Source organism: Callithrix jacchus, chromosome 10, assembly GCF_049354715.1.
Source record: "Callithrix jacchus isolate 240 chromosome 10, calJac240_pri, whole genome shotgun sequence".
Lineage (NCBI taxonomy): Eukaryota > Metazoa > Chordata > Mammalia > Primates > Cebidae > Callithrix > Callithrix jacchus.
The window spans coordinates 83,979,435-84,007,243 of record NC_133511.1 but is presented as its reverse complement, the minus strand read 5'-3'; the positions used below and the strand labels follow the sequence as shown (position 1 = coordinate 84,007,243).

Genomic DNA, 27,809 nt, shown 5'->3' with positions numbered 1-27,809 from the left:
AAAACAAGCAATGGGGAAAGGATTCCCTATTTAACAAATGGTGTTGGGAAAACTGGCTAGCCATGTGTGAAAAGCAGAAACTGGACCCCTTCCTGACACCTTACACTAAAATTAACTCCAGATGGATTAAAGACTTAAACATAAGACCTGGCACGATAAAAACCCTAGAAGGAAATCTAGGCAAAACTATCCAGGACATAGGAGTAGGCAAGGACTTCATGAACAAAACACCAAAAGCATTGGCAACAAAAGCCAAAATAGACAAATGGGACCTAATGAAACTCCACAGCTTCTGCACAGCAAAAGAAACAGTCACTAGAGTGGATCGGCAACCAACAGAATGGGAAAAAAGTTTTGCAGTTTACCCTTCTGACAAAGGGCTGATATCCAGAATTTACAAAGAACTCAAACAGATTTACAGGAAAAAAACAAACAAGCCCATTCAAAAGTGGGCAAAGGATATGAACAGACACTTTACGAAAGAAGACATATATGAGGCCAACAATCATATGAAAAAATGCTCATCGTCACTGGTCATCAGAGAGATGCAAATCAAAACCACATTGAGATACCATCTCACGCCAGTTAGAATGGCGATCATTAAAATATCTGGAGACAACAGATGCTGGAGAGGATGTGGAGAAAAAGGAACACTTTTACACTGTTGGTGGGAGTGTAAATTAGTTCAACCATTGTGGAAGACAGTGTGGCGATTCCTCAAGGCCTTAGAAATAGAAATTCCATTTGACCCAGCAATCCCATTACTGGGTATATATCCAAAAGACTATAAATCATTCTACTATAAGGACACATGTACACGAATGTTCATTGCAGCACAGTTTACAATAGCAAAGACCTGGAATCAACCCAAATGCCCATTGATAATAGACTGGATTGGAAAAATGTGGCACATATACACCATGGAATATTATGCAGCAATCAGAAATGATGAGTTTGTGTCTTTTGTAGGGACATGGATGAATCTGGAGAACATCATCCTCAGCAAACTGACACAAGAACAGAAAATGAAACACCGCATATTCTCACTCATAGGCGGGTGAAGAAAAATGAGAACACGTGGACACAGAAAGGGGAGTACTAAACAGTGGGGTCTATTGGGGGGAAAAGGGGAGGGCCAGTGGGAGGGGGAGGTGGGGAGGGATAGCCTGGGGAGAAATGCCAAATGTGGGTGAAGGGGAAAAGGAAAGCAAAGCACACTGCCATGTGTGTACCTACGCAACTGTCTTGCATGCTTTGCTCATGTACCCCAAAACCTAAAATCCAATAAAAAAAAAAAAAAAAGAAATAAATTCTCCCCAACCACTCAAATTTTGTTCATTCTCTTTGCAGGCTTTTCTCCCCTTTTTAGTTAGGCAGCCCATATTTGGAAATTTTATTTCTGTATTAACTTAAAAAAATTCCAAATCTTTTCTTATATGATATTGTTTATGATATGACTTTGGAAACTTGTAACATTTTACTAAAAAATAACAAACTATACAGTCAACTTTTAATTTTTATTTATATTAGGAAATATTTGAGTAGTCTTTGATATTAGAGTGGATGCTTTATTTTCAGACTAAATATTCCAAAGGTGACAATAAAATTTTATACCACTCATTTTAACACTGAAGATTTTTAGGCATCATAATTAAAGTATAGATTGGGGAGGTATCCAAGAGGTCATCTATTCCAATTCTCTTATTTTATAGATGGGAAAACTAGGCCCCTAGAGGAGAAGGGGCCTGTTCAAGGCCATGCAGCCTAGAAGGGAAGCCTGGCTTGTACAGGAAGATATCCTGGCTTGTACATCTCCTTGTACAGGAAGATGATGCTAGTTGGTTCTTGGGCAGTTAGTTCTGTATTTGACTCATTACGATTCAGGTCTCATGAGTCTTGAATTAAAGCTTCCTCTCCTCTCCTCTTTTCCAACTCATCTTCCTTCATCTTTCTTCTCCATTGTTTCCTTTCACTTTCTTCTTTTTCCTACCTTGAATTAATTTGTTTCATCTGGTACATTAGAAGCTTCTGATGTGCAAGCCACTATGCTTGAATCTTAAAAAAATAAAAATAAAAATTTTATGATAGAGCTTTCAATGTTCTTTCTCTTCTTTGATCATCATTAGAGGCATTGACCCTAAGACTTTGGTAGGTAGGATTGGCTGGGAAAACTTGACAAGTGGTAGAAACTCTGTGTGGAACCACAGAAATCCTTAATAAAGATTTATTAACAACTGTGTTGTTCAGTTTGAGAGAATAATAGTAATAATGGCCATTTACTAGTATGTGCCATATGCTTTACAGAGAAGTATCCTCGCAGCAGTGCTACATGGGAGATGCTTTTATTTTCATTCTGCAGATAAGACTTAGAGATGTTGAGTAGTTTGCTCAAAATTATGGAGCCATTGAATAGTAGTGTTCAGTAGTGGTGAGTGAGAGGTAGGTAGATTGATCGGTAGGGAGGTGGTTGGATTCATTTATTCAATTATTCATTCAGGCAACAGATATTTATTGAGTGCCTACTTTGTGTTGGGCATTATTATAGGACACAAGAATGAGTGAAATAGCTGGTTCCTAGTATCATGGAGCTGGCTCTCTGGAAGAAGGGAGAGACATTAATTGAACAGTCCTAATGAGTGTGCATTTATAAACTGAGGTAAGTGCTCCAAGATGAGGAACATGGTCCTCTAAGATTATTGCACAGGGGAACCTGATCTGAGTTGAGTAGTAAGCGTAGTTGAAGAGTAAGTAGGAGTTGATGAGGTGAATGGGGTCAGGGTAGTAGAGATAGCTGGGGACAGAGGGAGCCAGTATGGAGGCTGTATTAGTCTATTCTGATGCTGCTATGAAGAAATACCTGGGCTGGGCGCGGTGGCACACGCCTGTAATCCCCACACTTTGGGAGGCCAAGGCGGGTGGATCACGAGGTCAAGAGATCGAGATCATCCTGGTCAACATGGTGAAACCCCGTCTCTACTAAAAATACAAAAAATAGCTGGGCATGGTGGCACATGCCTGTAATCCCAGCTACTCAGGAGGCTGAGGCAGGCGAATTGCCTGAACCCAGGAGGCAGAGGTTGCGGTGAGCCAAGATTATGCCATTGCACTCCAGCCTGGGTAACAAGAGCGAAACTGTCTCAAAAAAAAAAAAAAAAAAAAAAAGAAAGAAAAGAAATACCTGAAACTGGGTAATAAATAAAGAAAAGAGGTTTCATCAACTCACAGTTCCACATGGCTGGGGAGGCCTCAGGAAACTTACAATCATGACAGAAGGCACCCCTTCACAGGGCGGCGGGAGACAGAATGAGAGCCAGTAAGGGAAATGACAGACACTTATAAAACTATCAGATCTCATGAGAACTCACTCACTGTCATGAGAACAGCATGGGGGAAACCAACCCCATGATTCATTTACCCTACACTGGGTCCCTCCCATAACATGTAGGGATTATGGGGATTGCAGTTCAAAATGAGATTTGGGTGAGGACACAGCCAAACCATATCAGAGGCCTGGTGGAGGAGCAGCACGGCTTATGCTTTATGGAAAGGAGTGTGGTATGACGGTTTCCAGCACCTGTACTCTGAGCTGTCTCCTTGCCATTTTCCTGCTCCTTGTACAGGAAGATGATGCTAGTTGGTTCTTGGGCAGTTAGTTCTGTGTTTGACTAGTCCCTGGGTATTATCATCAAATGCCTTTTTATAAAGTCTCTGTCCACATGGCAGAATGAAGAATGAGTTACAGAAGTCAGGTTCTTACCTTCTGAGGACACACAATGAATAATCCAGAGAGTAACTGGTGTTTTTGTTTGTAAACAGGTGAATCATAAACATAACAAACCTACAGGTAGAGAGCTTCCTCCTTCTCATGAGTGTATTCTAGATGGCTGTGTGGCATCCTGGAATATTAGAGTTGAGAGGGACTAAAGAAGTCATTTGGCCTTTTCTCTGTCTGACCCATGGATTTTCTTTTTATAGCATTCACCTTGGTTTGCTGACTCCGTTTTGCTATCTTCAGTGACATATTACCTTTTGGGACAGATTCTGTCAAAAAAAAATGGATGATCCACTAATCTATCTTTCTGTCACCTGTAGGACTCCCTTCCCTAGAATAGGGTAGAAATTTCTCTTCCCTGAAGTGCTCAGACATCCCTGGAGCTATTTCTCATTGTGCCTATAGCCATGGCTGCAGCACCTGCAGCCCTTGATGGATGGTAAAGGAAGTTGGCCTCTTGAATATTCATCATCCACCCACGCTACCCTCAGAGTATCCCCTGCTCTCTGTGGTTTGCATCTAGTAGTCTTTCTTCTTACTCTCTCCTCTGTTATTTATATTTGACTATTTGACAGCATGTTTGCAAAATGCCCCAGGAGAGTTAAAGGATTTGGTAATGAAATAACGTTTTATGATTCCCATTAGCATCTGATTCCCCTGATGTAGCATTTCTACACCTTCATCACCTTCCTACTCATCTTAAAATCCTGAAATCTCAGAATGGTATTTATTTCCTCTCCTTTCCTTTTAAAATAACATCTAATGGGGTGCCAAGCCCCATAAATTCTTTCTTTTTTGTTTTTCTATGATTTCAATTCTAGTTTAGGCCTTGATGCATCTTAGGCTTGTGTTATTGTTGTTTCTTTCTTTTCTTCTCTTTTCACTTACTACCTCTCTGACTTTGGGGGAGTACCTTGTTACCTGTCAGTAACATGGGGATGGTAAAAGTGCCTATCTCACAGGATTGTTGCAAGAATAAACATGACACTATACAGAGAATGCTTGGAGTAGTGTTTGACACATAGTAGGTGCTATGGAAGCATTAGCTGTAAATAGTATGATTTCTAGCCTCCTGCAATCCTTTGCCAGATGTACCATTCCCTAAGCATTCCTTTCATCAGGCCCCACCCCTGCTCAAAAGTCTGTAGTTTCCCCATGGTCTAGTTTGCAGTGGTGAGTGTGCAAGATGACTGCTAGGGTATGGAAGAGATTTTTTTCTTTTTTTTGAGACAGTTTCGTTCTTGTTGCCCATGCTGGAGTGCAATGGTGTGATTTTGGCTCACTGCAACCTCCACTTTCTGGGTTCAATGGATTCTTCTCTTTCAGCTTCCCAAGTAGCTGGGATTACAGGCGCGTGCCACCATGCCTGGGTAATTTTTTGTATTTTTAGTAGAAATGGGGTTTCACCATGTTAGCCAGGCTGGTCTCGAACACCTGACCTCAGGTGATCTGCCCGCCTTGGCCTCCCAAAGTGTTGGGATTACAGGCATGAGCCACTGCATCCAGCTGGAAGAGATTCTTATAACTTCTTTTATATGTTTTTATCTCATTCTTTTCTATTTTCTATTTTTAGCATGTTTTTATACTGTATGCTTGTGAGTGAGACTACCTATTTATGATTTGTGAATATACATACTTTAATAAATAAATTAATGTACATATATTGGTGATGTGTTAAAAAATATTTTACTAATAGAGGTTGGTTGCGGTGGCTCACGCCTGTAATCCCAGCACTTTGGTAGGCCAAGGCAGGCAGATCACTGGAGGTCAGGGGTTCAAGTCCAGCATGGCCAACAAGATGAAACCTTATCTCTACTAAATTATCTGGATACGGTGGTGCATGACTGTAGTTCCAGCTACTCAGGAGGCTGACGTGGGAGAATTGCTTGAACCCAGGAAGTAGAGGTTGCAGTGAGCCAAGATCATGCCACTGCACTCCAGCCTGGACGATGCAGCAAGACTCCATCTCAAAAAAAATTTTTTTACTAATAGTAAGCCTATTAGTAAAGGTTTGGGGGCCCCTGGCCTGAAGGGTGAGATCCAGACCCAGGCGTGGCACTTCCCTGTGGCTGGCCCCATCTTGACAGTCTTGAGTCCCCTCCCAGTCTCCTTTCCTTGTGACCCTCATTCTCTCTCGTGCTTTTTGCTTTTTTTTTTTTTTTCTGAGACAGGGTCCCACTGTCGCCCAGGGGTTGCAGTGAACCAACCATCTTGGTTCACTGCAACCTCTGCCTCCCAGGTTCAAGTGATTCTCCCACCTCAGTCTCCCCTGTAGCTGGGACTACAGTCATGGCATGACCAGGCCCAGCTAATTTTTGTATTTTTAGTAGAGAGGGGGTTTCACCCCATTGGCCAGGCTGGTCTCGAACACTTGACCTCAGGCGATGCGCCCACCTTGGCCTCCTAAAGTCTGGGATTACAGATGTGAGCCACTGTGCCTGGCCACTTTGTGATTTTCATATCATTGCTCATCCCCTCACACTGTTCCTGCAGTGTCCTCCCTCGGCCTCCCATTTTCTTTTCTTATCCAGAAGTTCACCTTAAATGCCTCTTGTTCCCTCAGCCTGCCACGAAAATTCTAGTTCCAGACCCCTTAAGTGTTCTTTCTCTATACTTCTCATTTGGCCTCTGTTGTTTTCTGCGGTGCATTGATATCTTTTGCAGTGTATACTTCTTGGCTCTGTAGTTATACTGTGCCAGTTCTTACATGGACGTGCCTTATAAATTGTATTTCACTTGCTAACTTTGTTTTGAGCTATTTTGTCATTTCTCTCACTTATCATTTACCTGGAGACACATACCTATACTTTTTGGGTGATGTTAGCATATCTGTTTTTTATCATAGTAATATATAATCCTTTAAGGAGAAGATTCATTTGTTAAATTTGTGACTTGAATCTCCTTGGATTTGACAGCATGCATCAGCTTGATGCAGACATTCGTCTACAATGTATTAATGAGCATTTTTTATATGTGGATTTATTGTTTTCTTTTACTGCAGGTGACATAAAATCATAATCCATGTGTTTAATGCCTTTATTTCAGCACTTATAGTCCTGAGTTCTGCATGTCCTCCTGGGAAGGAGATTATTCTAGTGAGGAAAGCTGGATGGTACATAGAGCATATCCATTTAATCTGAGTTTTCCTCTTCTTCAAACATTGTAAAAATGGCTGTTTCATCAACCGACTTTTGTCAGTTTGTGACAGCAGCTGTGCAATCACTGGAGAAACCATTGGCCTTGGAGTCAGAAGACACAGGTTTAAATCTTGATTCAACTACTTGGTGGTTGTTTGAACTCAACCAAATCATTTAACTTTCATTGTTTAACCTCATCTGTAGAATAAGCTTAGCTCTCTATAGGCCACAGCATTATTGTAAGGATTGAGACAGTGTCAATGAATGTACTGAGTACCTGGGAAGAGGTCAATAAATGTCTGCTTAGAAGAAAAGGAAAAATAAAAGGGACTCTTCTGCCCTGGGTGAGCCTTTGGATGCAGAGTTTATTTTGAAAAGAAACAGACAAGTTCAGGGTGCATTAAGTTTAGGCTTGAGACTGAAGACTGAACATTGAGTCAGCCTGGTTTCTGGACCTGGTTAGAAATCCTAGCCAGTTCAGGTAGAGGGACAGTTTGCCAGCTTGGGATGCTTTATGGATCCTGGGAACAAGGGTTTTTAAGAGTCTAATCCTGCAGAAGTGAAGGAAGAGTGTTGAGTGATTATGCAGTAACTAGTGCTTAATAACCAATGCAAGCCCAAAAGTCAGATTCCTGTAAACTGCTTGGTGTCTTACCTTAGTGTCTGCTAGCAGGCTGATCCTAAGAACCATTTCCCTGCATAGCCTTGTATCACTGCAATATTCTGACATTTCCTCATGAATCTATGGTTGTTTTTTTTAGCTGACACTATAAACCATATGTTGAATGTGGGGCCAGATGAAGCTTTGATACCAAACACAAAGTATGCAGTAGTAGATTTGTCTAGAATTTAATATGCATTGCTCTGTGTTTTGTCTCTAAAGCAAAGTTTTTCTTTGTTAAAATAAACATGTATAAAGAATTTATACAACGCACATGGTTATGCATATTTATTGCAGAGAATCTGTTAATAATCTATGCCTCATCAGATTTTGCATTCTGTTGAAATAACAAATGTGGCACTTCATAGAACTGAATGAATTTGGTGAATTTTCTCTTATCTGGGAGAAGAAAGTCCATTTCTCCTTTTGCAAATCTCATTTTCTTTTGTCAATTTTAGCACTGGCTAGCTTCCCATGTGGTGCATCTGGGGGACTAAATGCTTTTCTGACTCCAAATGGTTTTGCCATTTTTTTTCTTCTCTCACTCCCTTCCCTCTAGCACACATAAACACTTGCCTTAGCATTGTTAGAATTGCTCCTTTGGGTAAGAGCATAGATTCTGAAAGGTCCCCTTATGTTACAAGGTGGGGAAAGCAAATGAATGGGGCCATTGATTGAGCTAGGCCCTAAGAGATTGTGGAGTGGAGAACTTCAAGATGACTAAATGGGGCCCTGGGTTGGGTGGGGAAGAGAAGAACCTGAGAATAGGCATCTGGGCAAAGCACAAGGAGTACATGGGGAAGCCATAAAGCATGGTTAAAGTTATATCCATAATCATATCCATATCTGTGTAACATGCAAGAGTGTAAACTTTAGAATGAATCTCTGCTTGAATCCAGCTCTGGTACTCACAGCTTGTTTGATCTTAAGCAAGTCATTCAACCTCTCTGAACCTTAGTTTCCACATCTGTAAAAATGAATACTTGTGCCTTCTTTACAGGAAGATAGGAAGGCTCCTGGTAGTTGGTGCTAAAATAAATGTCACACTTTCTCTTGTAATTAATTGCCTATCCATGGGAGCACAGCTGTGGAATGTAGTCTTAATTCAAATAATATTTGTTTTTAGAAACTGGGAAGGTGTTTACCTGGGGCCGAGCAGACTATGGTCAACTAGGGAGGAAGTTGGAGACTTATGAAGGCTGGAAACTGGAAAAGCAAGATTCATTTCTCCCCTGTTCAAGACCACTGAACAGCATGCCTTCATCTCTGCATTGCTTAACTGGAGCTACCGAGGTAGGAAGTGACTTCTCACAGATGTAATGTGTCCCTTTTTCTTGTCTTTCAGTGAAGCATTTACTGAAGGCCTACTTTGTGCCAGACATTATGGATAGGTTCCATGTAGGAATTTGGAGGGGTCCATGCCCGACGGAGCCCAGGTTTTGATGTGGTCAAAGTCAGTTGCTCAGATAACTGTACTGCAAGGCAGACTTTGTGTAGCTCCTTGGAGATTCAAAGTACTCTGGATCTACCGTGATGAGCAAGAAATGAATTCAGGGTATAGAGATTGGCCTAGGCTTTGAAAATGACAAGGCTGGCTGGGCTCAGTGGCTCACACCTGTAATCCCAGCTCTTTGGGAGGCCGAGCTGTGTGAATTGCATGAGGTCAGGAGTTCAAGACCAGCCTGACCAACATGGTGAAACCCTGTCTCTACTAAAAATACAAAAATTGGCTGGGTGTAGTGGCATTCTCCTGTAGTCCCAGCTACTCTGGAGGCTGAGGCAGGAGAATTGCTTGAACTCGGGAGGCAGAGGTTGCAGTGAGCCAAGATTGTGCCACTGCACTCCAGCCAGGGTAACAGAGCAAGACTCCATCTCAGAAAAAAAAAAAATGACAAGGCTTGGATCTGTGCTTTGGAGGATGGGTCAGACTTGAGCAAGCAGTTATAAGAGAGAAATTTTAAGTGTGTGAAATAGCTTGAACAGAGTCATGGTGGTAGGAAAGTGAAGAAACTGTTTTGGGGACCACTGGTGGTTTAGTTTGGCTGGAGCATTGGGTATCTGGAGGGACAATTATGAGGTAATATCAGAAAGATTGGCTGGAACCTGATCAAGGGGCCTTTAATACTGAGCTAAATATTTTATGCTCATGTTTATTTTTCCCAGTGTAGAAAACATTGAAGTTCAGTTGCTTATTCAAACCCCTTTGATTTTCTGAAATGGCTTGAATTTCTACATTTAAGGCAGGAATCTTAATTTCTCTAGGGTGTGTGTTTCTGTTACTAAATTTTACTTTACTGTTACCCTTAAAAAAAAAAAAAAGAAAAGGCTAGATTTTTTTAGAAGAATGAGGATAGCCACATAGGAAATGTGCCTCTGAACCCAAGTTGGCTTAATGAAGGAATTCAGTCTTCATTCAGAGTCTGTCAAAAAAATTAATAAGCTAGTGAGACTTCTGTAATTAGCATCAGACTAATTACAACCCTCTCCATACCTAGAGGGCTTCCCTTCCCCAGGGCCCTGCCTGGCCTCCTCCTTCTGGGTATGTAGGACGGCTGTCAATTTCTGCTTTCACATCTCAGCCCTGGTCTTCCTGAGCCTTTTCTTAGTGCTGGGTTGTGTCTGTCTTTTTTTTTTTTCCCCTCTCTTTCTCTTAGATTGGAAAGGTACTAAACAATACTATCAAAACAATTTACATATAATAAAACCATTTATTGTTATGGAAGATTTCCATAATCTTACCCACCCTAAAACTGCGACATTCCTTTTTATATATGCATGTGTCCATACTTCTACAAGTTGTATCAATAGCATTTATGATGTCTTGTTTTTAGTCTTTTTTTTTTTTAATATTTTTTTAAATTTATTTTTTAAATTTTTTATTGGATTATAGGTTTTGGGGTACATGAGCAGAGCATGCAAGACAGTTGCGTAGGTACACACATGGCAGTGTGCTTTGCTTTTCTTCTCCCCTTCACCCACATTTGGCATTTCTCCCCAGGCTATCTCTCCCCACCTCCCCCTCCCACTGGCCCTCCCCTTTTCCCCCCAATAGACCCCACTGTTTACTACTCCCCTTTCTGTGTCCATGTGTTCTCATTTTTCATCACCCACCTATGAGTGAGAATATGCGGTGTTTCATTTTCTGTTCTTGTGTCAGTTTGCTGAGGATGATGTTTTCCAGATTCATCCATGTCCCTACAAACGACACAAACTCATCATTTCTGATTGCTGCATAATATTCCATGGTGTATATGTGCCACATTTTTCCAATCCAGTCTATTATCAATGGGCATTTGGGTTGATTCCAGGTCTTTGCTATTGTAAACAGTGCTGCAATGAACATTCGTGTACGTGTGTCCTTATAGTAGAACGATTTATAGTCTTTTGGATATATACCCAGTAATGGGATTGCTGGGTCAAATGGAATTTCTATTTCTAAGGCCTTGAGGAATCGCCACACTGTCTTCCACAATGGTTGAACTAATTTACACTCCCACCAACAGTGTAAAAGTGTTCCTTTTTCTCCACATCCTCTCCAGCATCTGTTGTCTCCAGATTTTTTAATGATCGCCATTCTAACTGGCATGAGATGGTATCTCAATGTGGTTTTGATTTGCATCTCTCTGATGACCAGTGACGATGAGCATTTTTTCATATGATTCTTGGCCTCATATATGTCTTCTTTCATAAAGTATCTGTTCATATCCTTTGCCCACTTTTGAATGGGCTTGTTTGTTTTTTTCCTGTAAATCTGTTTGAGTTCTTTGTAAATTCTGGATATCAGCCCTTTGTCAGATGGGTAGACTGCAAAAATTTTTTCCCATTCTGTTGGTTGCCGATCCACTCTAGTCACTGTTTCTTTTGCTGTGCAGAAGCTGTGGAGTTTCATTAGGTCCCATTTGTCTATTTTGGCTTTTGTTGCCAATGCTTTTGGTGTTTTGTTCATGAAGTCCTTGCCTACTCCTATGTCCTGGATGGTTTTGCCTAGATTTCCTTCTAGGGTTTTTATGGTGCCAGGTCTTATGTTTAAGTCTTTAATCCATCTGGAGTTAATTTTAGTGTAAGGTGTCAGGAAGGGGTCCAGTTTCTGCTTTCTGCATATGGCTAGCCAGTTTTCCCAACATCATTTGTTAAACATGGAATCCTTTCCCCATTGCTTGTTTTTGTCGGGTTTATCAAAGATTGTATAGTTGTATGTATGTTGTGTTGCCTCCGGTGCCTCTGTTTTGTTCCATTGGTCTATATCTCTGTTTTGGTACCAGTACCATGCTGTTTTGATTACTGTAGCCTTGTAGTATAGTTTGAAATCCGGTAGTGTGATGCCCCCCGCTGTGTTCTTTTTGCTTAGAATTGACTTGGCTATGCGGGCTCTCTTTTGGTTCCATATGAAGTTCATGGTGGTTTTTTCCAGTTCTGTGAAGAAAGTCAATGGTAGCTTGATGGGGATAGCATTGATTCTGTAAATTACTTTCGGCAGTATAGCCATTTTCACGATGTTAATTCTTCCTAACCATGAACATGGAATGTTTCTCCATCTGTTTGTGTCCTCTCTGATTTCGTTGAGCAGTGGTTTGTAGTTCTCCTTGAAGAGGTCCCTTATGTTCCTTGTAAGTTGTATTCCAAGGTATTTTATTCTTTTTGTAGCAATTGCGAATGGCAGTTCGCTCTTGATTTGGCTTTCTTTAAGTCTGTTATTGGTGTAGACGAATGCTTGTGATTTTTGCACACTGATTTTATATCCTGAGACTTTGCTGAAGTTGCTTATCAGTTTCAGGAGTTTTTGGGCTGAGGCAATGGGGTCTTCTAGGTATACTATCAAGTCGTCTGCAAATAGAGACAATTTGGCTTCCACCTTTCCTATTTGAATACCCTTTATTTCTTTTTCTTGCCTGATTGCTCTGGCTAGAACTTCCAGTACTATATTGAATAGGAGTGGTGAGAGAGGGCATCCTTGTCTAGTGCCAGATTTTAAAGGGAATGCTTCCAGTTTTTGCCCATTCAGTATGATATTGGCTGTTGGTTTGTCATAAATAGCTTTTATTACTTTGAGATACGTTCCATCGATACCGAGTTTATGTTTAGCATAAAGGGCTGTTGAATTTTGTCAAATGCCTTCTCTGCATCAATTGAGATAATCATGTGGTTTTTGTTTTTGGTTCTGTTTATGTGGTGAATTACGTTTATAGACTTGTGTATGTTGAACCAGCCTTGCATCCCCGGGATGAATCCTACTTGATCATGATGAATAAGTTTTTTGATTTGCTGTTGCAATCGGCTTGCCGATATTTTATTGAAGATTTTTGCATCTATGTTCATCATGGATATTGGCCTGAAGTTTTCTTTTCTCGTTGGGTCTCTGCCGGGTTTTGGTATCAGGATGATGTTGGTCTCATAAAATGATTTGGGAAGGCTTCCCTCTTTTTGGATTGTTTGAAATAGTTTTAGAAGGAATGGTACCAGCTCCTCCTTGTGTGTCTGGTAGAATTCGGCTGTGAACCCGTCTGGACCTGGGCTTTTTTTGTGTGGTAGGCTCTTAATTGCTGCCGTAACTTCAGACCTTGTTATTGGTCTATTCATAGTTTCAGCTTCCTCCTGGTTTAGGCTTGGGAGGACACAGGAGTCCAGGAATTTATCCATTTCTTCCAGGTTTACTAGTTTATGCGCATGGAGTTGTTTGTAATATTCTCTGATGATGGTTTGAATTTCTGTGGAATCTGTGGTGATTTCCCCTTTATCATTTTTTATTGAATTTATTTGGTTGTTCTCTCTTTTAGTTTTAATCAATCTGGCTAGTGGTCTGTCTATTTTGTTGATCTTTTCAAAGAACCAGCTCTTGGATTTATTGATTTTTTGAAGGGTTTTTCGTGTCTCAATCTCCTTCAGCTCAGCTCTGATCTTAGTTATTTCTTGTCTTCTGCTGGGTTTTGAGTTTTTTTGATCTTGCTCCTCTAGCTCTTTCAATTTTGACGATAGGGTGTCAATTTTGGATCTCTCCATTCTCCTCATATGGGCACTTATTGCTATATACTTTCCTCTAGAGACTGCTTTAAATGTGTCCCAGAGGTTCTGGCACGTTGTGTCTTCGTTCTCATTGGTTTCGAAGAAATTCTTTATTTCTGCCTTCATTTCGTTGTTTACCCAGTCAACAATCAAGAGCCAGTTGTTCAGTTTCCATGAAGCTGTGCGGTTCTGGGTCGGTTTCTGAATTCTGAGTTCTAACTTGATTGCACTATGGTCTGAGAGGCTGTTTGTTATGATTTCAGTTGTTTTGCATTTGTTGAGCAGTGCTTTACTTCCAATTATGTGGTCAATTTTAGAGTAGGTGTGATGTGGTGCTGAGAAGAATGTGTATTCTGTGGATTTGGGGTGGAGAGTTCTGTAAATGTCTATCAGGTTTGCTTGCTCCAGGTCTGAGTTCAAGCCCTGGATATCCTTGTTGATTTTCTGCCTGGTTGATCTGTCTAGTATTGACAGTGGAGTGTTAAAGTCTCCCACTATTATTGTGTGGGAGTCTAAGTCCTTTTGTAAGTCATTAAGAACTTGCCTTATGTATCTGGGTGCTCCTGCATTGGGTCCATATATGTTTAGGATCGTTAGCTCTTCTTGTTGTATCGAACCTTTTACCATTATGTAATGTCCTTCTTTGTCTCTTTTGATCTTTGTTGCTTTAAAGTCTATTTTATCAGAGATGAGAATTGCAACTCCTGCTTTTTTTTTGCTTTCCATTAGCTTGGTAAATCTTCCTCCATCCCTTTATTTTGAGCCTTTGTGTATCCTTGCCTGTGAGATGGGTTTCCTGGATACAGCACACTGATGGGTTTTGGATTTTTATCCAATTTGCCAGTCTGTGTCTTTTGATTGGTGCATTTAGTCCATTTACATATAGGGTTAATATTGTTATGTGTGAATTTGATACTGCCATTTTGATGCTAAGTGGCTGTTTTGCCTGTTAGTTGTTGTAGATTCTTCATTATGTTGAAGCTCTTTAGCATTCAGTGTGATTTTGGAATGGCTGGTACTGGTTGTTCCTTTCTATGTGTAGTGCCTCTTTTAGGAGCTCCTGTAAAGCAGACCTGGTGGTGACAAAATCTCTGAGTACTTGCTTGTTCGCAAAGGATTTTATTTTTCCTTCACTTCTGAAGCTCAGTTTGGCTGGATATGAAATTCTGGGTTGAAAGTTCTTTTCTTTAAGAATGTTGAATATTGGCCCCCACTCTCTTCTGGCTTGTAGTGTTTCTGCCGAGAGATCTGCTGTGAGTCTGATGGGCTTCCCTTTGTGGGTGACCCGACCTTTCTCTCTGGCTGCCCTTAGTATTCTCTCCTTTATTTCAACCCTGTTGAATCTGACGATTATGTGCCTTGGGGTTGCTCTTCTTGCGGAATATCTTTGTGGTGTTCTCTGTATTTCCTGCAATTGAGTGTTGGCCTGTCTTGCTAGGTGGGGGAAATTTTCCTGGATGATGTCCTGAAGAGTATTTTCCAGCTTGGATTCATTCTCTTCATCCCCTTCTGGTACACCTATCAAACGTAGGTTAGGTCTTTTCACATAGTCCCACATTTCTTGGAGACTTTGTTCATTCCTTTTTGCGCTTTTTTCTCTGATCTTCGTTTCTCGTTTTATTTCATTGAGTTGGTCTTCGACTTCAGATATTCTTTCTTCTGCTTGGTCCATTCGGCTATTGAAACTTGTGCATGCTTCGCGAAGTTCTCGTATTGTGTTTTTCAGCTCCTTTAATTCATTCATATTCCTCTCTAAGTTATCCATTCTTGTTATCATTTCCTCGAATCTTTTTTCAAATCTTTTTTCAAGGTTCTTAGTTTCTTTGCATTGATTTAATACATGATCTTTTAGCTCACAAAAGTTTCTCATTATCCATCTTCTGAAGTCTAATTCCGTCATTTCGTCACAGTCATTCTCCATCCAGCTTTGTTCCCTTGCTGGTGAGGAGTTTTGGTCCTTTCTAGGAGGCGAGGTGTTCTGGTTTCGGGTGTTTTCCTCCTTTTTGCGCTGGTTTCTTCCCATCTTTGTGGATTTGTCTGCTGGTCGTTTGCATAGTTGCTGACTTTTCGATTGGGTCTCTGAGTGGACACCCGGAGTGTTGATGATGAAGTATTTCTGTTGCTTGGTTTTCCTTCTACCAGTCTAGCCCCTTTGCTGTACGACTGCTGAGGTCCGCTCCAGACCCTGCTTGTCTGGGGTGCACCTCTAGCAGCTGTGGCACAGCGAGGGATGCTACCAGTTTATTTTTCTGCTATCTTTGTCCCAGAATGATGCCTGCCTAATGTCAGTCTTTTGGATATAGAGGGGTCAGGGAGCTGCTTGAGGAGACAGTTTGTACTTTATATGGGCTTAATTGCTGAGCTGTGCGCTCTGTTGTTCATTCAGGGTTGTTAGGCTGCTATGTTTGATTCTGCTGTAGCACAGCTCATTAAAACCCCCCTTTTTTTTTTTTTTTCTCAAATGCTCTGTGTTGAGGGGTTTGGGTTTTATTTTTGGATGTTCGATGAGGTGTCCTGCCCAGCTAGAAGGCAGACTAGGCACTGTTTGGCTGCCGAGGCTCCACCCTGCTTTTATGTGATTCGCCCTGTTCCTGCAGGCTCTGCTGTGGTCTCTGCCACGCCCTGTGGCGGAGTCTCTTCGTTGTAGCGTGTTGCCTCAGCAACAGCAGGCTGCGTCAGCAGTGGGCGTGTATCTCAGTCGGGACGGGTTGCCTCGGCAACGGCTGGCTGCGTCAGCAGTGGGCGTGTATCTCAGTTGGGGCGGGTTGCCTTGGCAACGGCTGGCTGCGTCAGCAGTGGGCGTGTATCTCAGTTGGGGCGGGTTGCCTCGGTAGTGGTGGACGCCCCTCCCCACAGAGCGTCTCGGACCGTCTGCTCGGGATAGTTTGAAATCGCGGTTTTGTTCGTCCCACTGGGTATCCCAAACGATCTGTCCCTGCAATCCCCTTGGCTGGGCTACTGTCCAAGTCTCGTTCAGTCTCAAGTCCAGCCCTCTCAAATCTCAGGTTGCCGGTTCAACAGGGTACCCGGACAAGCGCGCCCTGTGGGGATTGCTGGGTAGGGCCAGCCGCCGCAGCCCCGGCTGCCGGCTTTGCCAGGCAGACCTACTGCCTGGCGTCCCGTGTCTTTTTATACTTGGGAGTTTCCCCGTTCTGTGGGCAACAAATATCAGTCTGTAAATGCAGCTCAGACTCACCGTTTGCGGATTCAACGCGAGCTCCAATCCTAGGTTGTTCTCACAGCGCCATCTTGAGTCCTCTAGTCTTCTTAAAAAAAATTTTTTTTAATGCATTTTAGGTTTTGGGGTACATGTGAAGAACATGAAAGATAGTTGCATAGGTACACACGTGGCAGTGATTTGCTGCCTTCCTCCCCTTCACCTATATCTGGCATTTCTCCCCATGCTGTCTCTCCCCAACTCCCCAAACCCTGCTGTCCCTCCCCTATTCCCCCCAACAGACCCCAGTGTGTAGTGCTCCCCTCCCTGTGTCCATGTGTTCTCATTGTTCAACACCCACCTATGAGTGAGAACATGCGGTGTTTCATTTTCTGTTCTTGTGTCAGTTTGCTGAAAATGATTTTCTTTAGATTCATCCATGTCCCTATAAAGGACATGAACTCATCGTTTTTGATTGCTGCATAATATTCCATGGTGTATATGTGCCACATTTTCCCTGTTCAGTCTATCATTGATGGGCATTTGGGTTGATTCCAGGTCTTTGCTATTGTAAACAGTACTGCAATGAACATTCGTATGCATGTGTCCTTATAGTTGAACGATTTATAATCCTTTGGATATATACCCAGTAATGGGATTGCTGGGTCAAATGGAATTTCTATTTCTAGGTCCTTGAGGAATTGCCACACTGTCTTCCACAATGGCTGAACTAATTTACACTCCGACCAGCAGTGTAAAAGTGTTTCTATTTCTCCACATCCTCTCCAGCATCTGTTGTCTCCAGATTTTTTAATGATCACCATTCTAATTGGCGTGAGATGGTATCTCAATGTAGTTTTGATTTGCATTTCTCTAATGACCAGTGACGATGAGCATTTTTTCGTATGTTTGTTGGCCTCATGTATATCTTCTTTTGTAAAGTGTCTGTTCATATCCTTTGCCCACTTTTGAATGGGCTTGTTTGTTTTTTTCTTGTAAATCTGTTTTAGTTCTTTGTAGATTCTGTATATCAGCCCTTTGTCAGATGGGTAAACTGCAAAAATTTATTCTGATTCTGTTGGTTGCCGATTCATTCTAATGACTGTTTCTTTTCCCGTACAGAAGCTGTGGAGTTTGATTAGGTCCCATTTGTCTATTTTGGCTTTTGTTGCCAATGCTTTTGGTGTTTTGGTCATGAAGTCCTTGACTACTCCTGTGTCCTGAATGGTTTTGCCTAGATTTTCTTCTGGGGTTTTTATGGTGCCAGGTCTTACGTTTAAGTCTTTAATCCATCTGGAGTTTATTTTAGTGTAAGGTATCAGGAAGTGGTTCAGTTTCTGCTTTCTGCACATAGCTAGCTAGCTTTCCCAACACCATTTATTAAACAGGGAATCCTTTCCCCATTGCTTGTTTTTGTCAGGTTTATCAAAGATTGTATGGTTGTAGATATGTTGTGTTGCCTCCGATGCCTCTGTTCTGTTCCATTGGTCTATATTTCTGTTTTGGTACCAGTACCATGCTGTTTTGATTACTTTGTAGTATAGTTTGAAGCCTGGTAGTGTGATGCCTCCCACTGTGTTGTTTTTGCTTAGAATTGACTTGGCTATGCAGGCTCTCTTTGGTTCCATATGAAGTTTAAGGTGGTTTTTTCCAGTTCTGTGAAGAAGGTCATTTATAGGAATAGCGTTGATTCTGTAAATTACTTTGGGCAGTATAGCCATTTTCACGATATTGATTCTTCCTAACCATGAACATGGAATGTTTCTCCATCTGTTTTGTCCTCTCTTATTTTGTTGAGCAGTGGTTTGTAGTTCTCCTTGAAGAGGTCCTTTACATTCCTTGTTAGTTGTATTCCTAGGTATTTTATTTTCTTTGTAGTAATTGTGAATGGCAGTTCGTTCTTGATTTGGCTCTCTTTAAATCTGTTGTTGGTGTATAGGAATGCTTGTGATTTTTGCACATTGATTTTATATCCTGAGACTTTGCTGAAGTTGCTTATCAGTTTCAGGAGATTTTGGGCTGAGACGATGGGGTTTTCTAGATATACTATCATGTCATCTGCAAATAGAGACAGTTTGGCTTCCTCCTTTCCTATTTGAATATACTTTATTTCTTTTTCTTGCCTGATTGCTCTGGCTAGAACTTCCATTACTATATCGAATAGGAGTGGTGAGAGAGGGCATCCTATTCTAGTGCCAGATTTCAAAGGGAATGCTTCTAGTTTTTGCCCATTCAGTATGATATTGGCTGTTGGTTTGTCGTAAATAGCTTTTATTATTTTGAGATACATTCCATCAATACCGAGTTTATTGAGGGTTTTTAGTATAAAGCGCTGTTGAATTTTGTCACAGGCCTTATCTGCATCAATTGAGATAATCATGTGGTTTTTGTTTTTGGTTCTGTTTATGTGGTGAATTACGTTTATAGACTTGTGTATGTTGAACCAGCCTTGCATCCCCAGGATGAATCCTACTTGATCATGATGGATAAGCTTTTTGATGTGCTGTTGCAATAGGCTTGCCAATATTTTATTGAAGATTTTTGCATCTATTTTCCTCACGGATATTGGCCTGAAGTTTTCTTTTCTCGTTGGGTCTCTGCCGGGTTTTGGTATCAGGATGATGTTGGTTTCATAAAATGATTTGGGAAGGATTCCCTCATTTTGGATTATTTGGAATAGTTTCAGGAGGTATGATAACAGTTCCTCTTTGTGTGTCTGGTAGGATTCGGTTGTGAACCCATCTGGACCTGGGCTTTTTTTGTGTGTGGTAGGCTCTTAATTGCTGCCTCAACTTAGACCTTGTTATTGGTCTATTCATAGTTACGGCTTCCTCCTGGTTTAGGCTTGGGAGGACCCAAGTGTCCAGGAATTTATCCATTTCTTCCAGGTTTACTAGTTTATATGCGTAGAGTTGTTTGTAATATTCTCTGATGATGGTTTGAATTTCTGTGGGATCTGTGGTGATTTACCCTTTATTGTTTTTTATTGCATCTATTTGGTTATTCCCTCTCTCTCTCTCTCTTTTTTTTTTTTATTAATCTGGCTAGTCATCTGTCTATTTTGTTGATCTTTTCGAAAAACCAAATCATGGATTTATTGATTTTTTGAAGAGTTTTTCGTGTCTCTATCTCCTTCAGTTCTGCTCTGATTTTAGTTATTTCTTGTCTTATGCAAGGTTTTGACTTTTTTTGATCTTGCTCCTCTAGCTCTTTCAATTTTGATGATAGGGTGTCAATTTTGGATCTCTCCACTCTTCTCATGTGGGTACTTATTGCTATATATTTTCCTCTAGAGACTGCTTTAAATGTGTCCCAGAGATTCTGGTATGTTGTGTCTTCGTTCATGTTGGTTTCGAAGAACTTCTTTATTTCTGCCTTCATTTCATTGTTTATCCAGTCAACATTCAAAAGCCAGTTGTTCAGTTTCCATGAAGCTGTGCGGTTCTGAGTTAGTTTCTGAATTCTGAGTTCTAACTTGATTGCACTGTGGTCTGAGAGACTGTTAAAATTTCCATTCTTTTGCATTTGCTGAGGCGTGATTTACTTCCAATTATGCGGTCAATTTTAGAGTAGGTGTGATGTGGTGCTGAGAAGAATGTGTATTCTGTGGATTTGGGGTGGAGAGTTCTGTAAATGTCTATCAGATTTGCTTGTTCCAGGTCTGAGTTCAAGTCCTGGATATCTTTGTTAATTTTCTGTCTGGTTGATCTGTCTAATTTTGATAGTGGAGTGTTAAAGTCTCCCACTATGATTGTGTCGGAGTCTAAGTCTTTTTGTAAGTCATTAAGAACTTGCCTTATGTATCTGGGTGCTCCTATATTGGGTCCGTATATATTTAGGATTATTAGCTTTTCTTGTTGTGTCAATCCTTTTACCATTATGTAATATCCTTCTTTGTCTCTTTTGATCTTTGTTGCTTTAAAGTCTATTTTATCAGAGACGAGAATTGCAACTCCTGCTTTTTTTGCTCTTCATTTTCTTGGTAAATCTTCCGTCATCCCTTTATTTTGAGCCTTTGTGTATCCTTGCATGTGAGATGGGTTTCCTGGGTACAGCACACTGATGGGTTTTGGTTTTTTATCCAATTTGCCAGTCTGTGTCTTTTGATTGGTGCATTTAGTCCATTTACATTTAGGGTTAATATTGTTATATGTGAATTTGATCCTGCCATTTTGATGCTAGCTGGCTGTTTTGTCCATTAGTTGATGCAGATTCTTCATTTTGTTGATGCTCTTTACCATTTGGTATGTTTTTGGAATGGCTGGTACTGGTTGTTCCTTTCTGTGTAGTGCCTCTTTCAGGAGCTCTTGAAAAGCAGGCCTGGTGGTGACAAAATATCTGAGTACTTGCTTGTTCACAAAGGATTTTATTTTTCCTTCACTTATGAAGCTTAGTTTGACTGGATATGAAATTCTGGGTTGAAAGTTCTTTTTCTTTAAGGATGTTGAATATTGGCCCCCACTCTCTTCTGGCTTGTAGGCTTTCTGCCGAGAGATCTCCTGTGCGTCTGATGGGCTTCCCTTTGTGCGTAACCTGACCTTTCTCTCTGGCTGCCCTTAGCATTTTCTCCTTCATTTCAACCCTGGTGAATCTGACGATTATGTGCCTTGGGGTTGCTCTTCTTGAGGAATATGTTTGTGGTGTTCTCTGTATTTCCTTGACTTGAATATTGGCCTGCCTTGCTAGGTTGGGGGAGTTTTCCTGGATGATGTCCTGAAGAGTATTTTCCAGCTTGGATTCATTCTCTTCATCACATTCAGGTACACCTATCAAACGTAGATTAGGTCTCTTCACATAGTCCCACATTTCTTGGAGACTTTGTTCATTCCTTTTTGCTCTTTTTTTCTTTAATCTTGCCTTCTTGTTTTATTTCATTGAGTTGATCTTCGACCTCTGATATCCTCTCTTCTGCTTGGTCAATTTGGCTGTTGAAACTTGTGCATGCTTCACGAAGTTGTCGTGTTATGTTTTTCAGGTCCTTCAATTCACTCATATTCCTGTCTAAGTTGTTCATTCTTGTTATCATTTCCTCAAATCTTTTTTCAATGTTCTTAGTTTCTTTGCATTGAGTTAGAACATGTTCTTTTAGCTCACAGAAGTTTCTCATTACCCACCTTCTGAATTTTGATTTTGTCATTTCATCACACTCATTCTCCATCCAGCTTTCTTCCCTTGCTGGTGAGGAGCTGTGATCCCTTGTAGGAGGAAGTTGTTCTGGTTTTGAAGATTTTCCTCCTTTTTGTGCTGGTTTCTTCCCATTTTTGTGGATTTATCCACCTGTTATCTGTGTAGTTGCTGATTTTCAGATTGGTTCTCTGAGTGGACATCCAGGTTGTTGATGATGAAGTTATTTCTGTTTCTTAGTTTTCCTTCTAACAGTCTGGCCCCTCTGCTGTAGGACTACTGAGGTCCACTCCAGGCCCTGCTTGCCTGGAGATCACCTGCAGCAGCTGCAGAACAGTAAGGGTGGCTACCCATTCCTTCTTCTGCTATCTTTGTCCCGGAATGATGCCCACCAAATGTCAGTTTGATCAGTCTTTTGTGAGGTGACTCTTTGGATATACAGGGGTCAGGGAGCTGCTTGAGGAGACAGTCTGTTCTTTATAGGAGCTCAAGTGTTGAGCTGTGAGCTCCATTGTTCATTCAGAGCTGCTAGGCAGGTACATTTAAGTCTGCTGCAGCAGAACTTACAGCCTTCTTTTCCCCAGGTGCTCTGTCCCGGGGAGTTAGGCCTTTATTTATGATTATCTGCTGTGCTGCTGCCTCTTTTTTTTTTTCAAGGCTTCCCTGCCCAGCAATGAGGCAGTCTAGTCTCCGTCTGCCTGCAGAGGCTTTGCGGAGTTGCTGTGGGCTCTGCCCTGTTGCCGTGTGAGCTTCCCTGCAGTCCTGTTTATATGGGTGTGGTTAGAACTGCCTCGGTGATAGTGGCCTGTCTCTGTAATGGTGGACTCTCTCTGTTATGGCAGGTTGCCTTGGCAATGGCAGGCTGCGTCAGCAATGGCGGACTACCTCCGTAGGGGTGAAGTGCCTTGGTAATGGCGGACGCCCCTCCCCTCACTGAGCTGCACCGTGCTTGCCATGAAACTCTCAACCCTGAGCATTTCCAATTGCTGTTTTGTTTGTTTTTGTGGGGGTGGGACCCACTGAGCCTGATCACCTGGCTTTCTGCCTCAGAGTCTCTCTTTTTTTTTCTTTAAGTTGAACGGTTGACTCTCTCCCGGGTGTTCCAGTTGCCTGCTGAAAGGGCGCCAGGATCTGTGTGATTTCCCCTGCGGCGACCCACTGCGCCGCTGAAACAATGGTGCTGCCTGGGAATCTCCTGGCCTGTCTCCCTGTTTCAGACCCGTTTAATCAGGTGAATGGGCAAATCTGCCTTCCTGGAGCGCCAATTGCCAGCTTAAAAGGGCAACTAGACCAGTGTATTTTGTACGGCACGCTGTGGCGCTGGCAAAACAGCCATGCTGGCTAAAACAGCTGTGCTGGCCAAAATAGCCGTGCTGGTGACCCGTAGGGCTCCTCCGCCTGGGAATCTCCTGGTCTGTGGCCAATAAAGATCTGTCTGGAAATGCAGCGTCCACTCAGCCTCTGCGCTTTCTCTGGGAGCTGCAATCCTGAGCTGCTCCTAAAGGGCCATCTTGGATCGAACTCCTTTTTAGTCTTTATTTTATCACAGATGCTTTGCTTTTTTCCCTCTTGGTCTTTAAAATGATCATTTTAAATGGCTATACAATAAACATTACATGATTAGAAAGTTCTGGGATTTCTCAAACCGTGCTTTGGATATTGGACATTTAGATCGTACATATATTTTTTTCTCCACTAGTGAATCTCTGTTGAACTGTTTCCTTAAGATATGATTTTGGGGATGCAATTACAAGAGCAAAGGTCAGGAACAGCTTTTTTTTTTTTACTTTATTATTTATTTATTATCTATCCATCTATCTATCTATATAATTGCACTTTAGGTTCTGGGGTACATGTGCAAAACATGCAGAATTTTTGCATAGTTACATACATGGCAATGTGGTTTGCTGCCTCCATCTCTGTCACCTATATCTGGCATTTCTCCCCATGTTATCCCTCCCCAACCCCCTGCCCTCTGCTGTCCCTCCCCTAGTGTCCACCAACAGACCCCAGTGTGTTGTGGTCCCCTCCCTGTGTACATGTGTTCTCATTGTTCAACACCTGCCTATGAGTGAGAACATTCGGTGTTTGGTTTTCCGTTTTTGTATCAGTTTGCTGAGAATGACGGTTTCCAGATTCATCTATGTCCCTACAAAGGACGCAAAGTCATCGTTTTTTATGGCTGCTTAGTATTCCTTGGTGTATATGTGCCACATTTTCCTTGTCCAGTCTATCATTGATGGGCATTTTAGTTGGTTCCAGGTCTTTGCTATTGTAAACAGTGCCGCAATGAACATACATGTGCATGTGTCTTTATAATAGAATGATTTATAATCCTTTGGATATATACCTAGTAATGGGATTGCTGGGTCAAATGGAATCTCTATTTCTAGGTCCTTGAGGATTCATCACACTGTCTTCCACAATGGTTGAACTAATTTACATTCCCACCAACAGTGTAAAAGTGTTCCTATTTCTCCATATCCTCTCCAGCATCTGTTGTCTCCAGATTTTTAAATGATTGCCATTCTAACTGGTGTGAGATGGTATCTCAATGTGGTTTTGATTTGCATTTCTCTACTGACTAGTGATGATGAGCATTTTTTCCTGTTTGTTGGCCTTATATATGTCTTCTTTTGAAAAGTATCTGTTCATATCCTTTGCCCACTTTTGAATTTTTTTTTTCCTGCAAATCTATTTTAGTTCTTTGTAGATTCTGGATATTAGCCCTTTGTCAGATGGGTAGATTGCAAAATTTTTTTCCCATTCTGTTGGTTGCCGGTTCACTCTAATGATTGTTTCTTTTGCTGTGCAGAAGCTGTAGAGTTTAATTAGATCCCATTTGCCTATTTTGGCTTTTGTTGCCAATACTTTTGGTGTTTTAGTCATGAAGTCCTTGCCTATGCCTATGTCCTGAATGGTTTTGCCTAGATTTTCTTCTAGGGTTTTTATGGTGTTAGGTCTTATTTTTAAATCTTTCATCTGTCTAATTTTGCACTAATTTTAGTGTAAGGTGTCAGGAAGAGGTCCAGTTTCAGCTTTCTGCATATGGCTAGCTAGTTTTCCCAACACCAATTATTAATCAGGGAATCCTTTCCCCATCGCTTGTTTCTGTCAGGTTTGTCAAAGATCAGATGGTTGTAGATGTGTGGCATTGCCTCTGAGGCCTCTGTTCTGTTCCATTGGTCTATATCTCTGTTTTGATACCAGTACCATGCTGTTTTGATTACTGTAGCCTTGTAATATAGTTTGAAGTCAGGTAGTGTGATGCCTCTAGCTTTGTTCTTTTTGCTTAGAATTGACTTGGCTGTGCAGGCTCTCTTTTGGTTCCATATGAAGTTTAAGGTGGTTTTTTTTTTTTTCCAGTTCTGTGAAGAGGGTCATAGGTAGCTTGATGGAGATAGCACTGAATCTATAAATTACTTTGGGCTGTATGGCCATTTTCACAATACTGATTCTTCCTGACCATGAGCATGGAATGTTTTTCCCTCTGCTTGTGTCCTCTCTTATTTCATTGAGCAGTGGTTTGTAGTTCTTGAAGAGGTCCTTTACATCCTTTGTTAGTTATATTCCTAGGTATTTTATTCTCTTTGTAGTAACTGTGAATGGCAGTTCATTCTTGATTTGGCTCTCTTTAAGTCTGTTATTGGTGTATAGGAATGCTTGTGATTTCTGCACATTGATTTTGTATCCTGAGACTGCTGAAGTTGAGGAGCATCTTTATGACTTTTGATATATTTTTCTAGATTGTGTTTGGTAGAATTTGGCTCTACCAGTAGTGAATGAGGGAATGCAGTATGTAAACTAGTACTGTCTCCTTAGCGAGTTAAGGTGTTGAGAGACTGTTAAATAGTGCTTTAGACTCTAGTTTTTCTTTGTCTTTCCAAGATCATTTAAGACTTTTTGGTCAGGTAGCATAGTAGTGGAGGAACAGAGTCTTAGATTTTTCCAAGTCTCTAGTTCTACTGACAAGATGAGGATCATAATATCTACGGTATTATTATATCCTATAATAATACATAAGCTATTGGTATTGGTAAGGATAACATGCAAAGTTCTTGACTTCGTAGATACTCAGAAACTGTTGATTCCATTCTCTTCTTACCCTTTGAAGTCTTTAATGCCATGTGGTGGCTACAGTATGCGGCATTGTGAAAGATACGGCCAGTGCAAAATTTAGTCTAAGAGCCTGACATTGATATGAATTTTATATAGCTTATCAGGAGTGGGCTTGAGCCCTGAGCCCCGCGGCAGCTTCATTTTAGAGCTCCTTCTTTCCTAGCTCTAGTCTCTGGGGTGCTGGAGTGTAGACTCTCTGGTCTCACAACAGGTTTACACTCCAGGCAGTTACTCAGTTGTAAATTAGGTCTGGGAATTATCTCCAGCTGTGAATATCCAGGTCTGGCCTGCCAGGCATATATTTGCTTGAGACCAAGAGAGAGCCAGGCCGGGGGTAGCTATATGCTACTAGGAGTTGGTTCACCTTGGAGAAGGTAAGAGCCACACTAAACTAGGTGCTACCCTGGTCATGGGCTTGACCAGAGAGGTGCAGAGATATCTGGAGAGGCAGTAACAGTGTTGGACTAGGCTGAAGATTCCTGAACCTTGAGGACCTGAGTGTGGTACATAGCTAGCCAATTGGCTTTAATTCTTCTTAATTGCCTTTAATATCCAAGAGATAAGCAGGAGGAGGCGTGAACTGTCTTGTGACTCAGATGGGATGTCTTCACAGAAGGGTCCAGAAGGACAGCCAAGCAGGAGAGGAAAACACAGGTAGAGCTACACTGTGGTATAACCATCCCTTCCTGGGAACCAAAGAAAGCAAACACAAAGTTATTTAATGCTTATTATAGGCCAATATGCTAAATACTTTGCAGATATGATTTTATATTCATGATAAACCTGTGTGCAGATGTTACAATTGCTGCTTTATGAATAAGGAGACTAAGGCTAAGAATGGGTAAACTCTGCTGACCCCTACTGATGACATAGTAGGTAAACAGTGAGCCTTAAACAGTGGTTCTTAAACTTGAAATGATTGAAGAAGGTCACATACTCTGTAGATAAAGTAAAATTGAGGTCCTTTTTTCTATGTGCCCTTTCCTGGTTGGAAGTTCTTGATGTCTGGGAATAAGGGCCTCTAATTTCTTAAAGAGTCTCAATTCTTTTCTTCTGAGCTGTGTCTCCTCTCTAGCTAGATTTTATTTGAGATTTTAGACCTTGCAGATCTTCCTTTAATGTTCTTACGGTGCTGAAAACTCTGTTTCATTCCCTGTCAGTTTTACCTTAGATTTTGGGCCTCTCTAGGCACTCCTGGAAAATTCCAGGGGTAGTACAGGGATCTGGATTAATCCCACCATGCACATGTCAGGGCAGGATGTGTGTGAACAGGTTTGTTTGCTCCTTGACTACAGATGTATACCCCAACAGCTTTCTGCTTTCCAAGCTAGTTTCATAGCTAAGGTCTCTAATCCCTAGCTGCTAACTCAACTTTGGTAGACCTGGGAATGTTAACTAATCTATAAGTTCCAGGCTTCTTCAGTACCACTTCAGCCTTGCTCTGATTCTTTGTCCTGACTCTATTCTCTGCCCTTGTTTCTTGTCCCCAGGCTCTCCTATTCCAGTTTAGGTTGTGGGACCTGGTATGATGCCACTGTTCCTTATTCCCTGGACCTCAACAGAGTGCCCCTGCTGTCTGTCCAGTTCTTTGTGTTTCCAAGATGAGATCACTGTCTGGTCTTCCCAGAACTTGCAGTTCAGCTTTGACTGTCATCCCTATGGCTGTGCCCTTATTGTCTAGGACTGACCTCAGTGACACTGCCTTCTTGGATTTCTTGCCCACCGTCCCTGCCACTGGCTGTTTGTTTGTGCTGTCCCACCTTTTCTGCTTGCCTGTATCTCTCTGACATTTACCTCCTCATTGACTTTGAGTTTTTATCCATTCCATAAACATTGCTT

The 27,809-nt window shown here is 41.5% G+C and overlaps 1 protein-coding gene and 1 long non-coding RNA gene across 15 annotated transcripts in view; one reads left to right on the top strand and one right to left on the bottom strand.

Annotated features, from left to right (window-relative positions):
• SERGEF (secretion regulating guanine nucleotide exchange factor) overlaps positions 1–27,809 on the top strand; it is a 259,650-nt gene that overhangs the window by 50,120 nt on the left and 181,721 nt on the right. For all 13 annotated transcript variants that reach the window (XR_008475187.2, XM_035265940.3, XM_035265948.3 and 10 more), the window contains exon 9: positions 8,697–8,863. Coding sequence is in view for 12 of the 13 variants with exons in the window: in XM_035265940.3 (XP_035121831.1) it covers positions 8,697–8,863 (167 nt within the window). In the remaining variant the exon portion in view is untranslated. The remainder of the gene's footprint in view (positions 1–8,696; positions 8,864–27,809) is intronic.
• On the bottom strand, positions 16,308–17,215 carry LOC144578136 (uncharacterized). 2 transcript variants are annotated; one of them, XR_013523343.1, is made up of 3 exons: positions 17,089–17,215; positions 16,767–16,836; positions 16,308–16,441 (listed from the first exon to the last, which is right to left on the bottom strand). It is a non-coding gene; the product is annotated as an uncharacterized LOC144578136 (long non-coding RNA). The 2 variants fall into 2 exon arrangements; XR_013523344.1 differs by having other exon boundaries at positions 16,767–16,833; positions 17,089–17,211.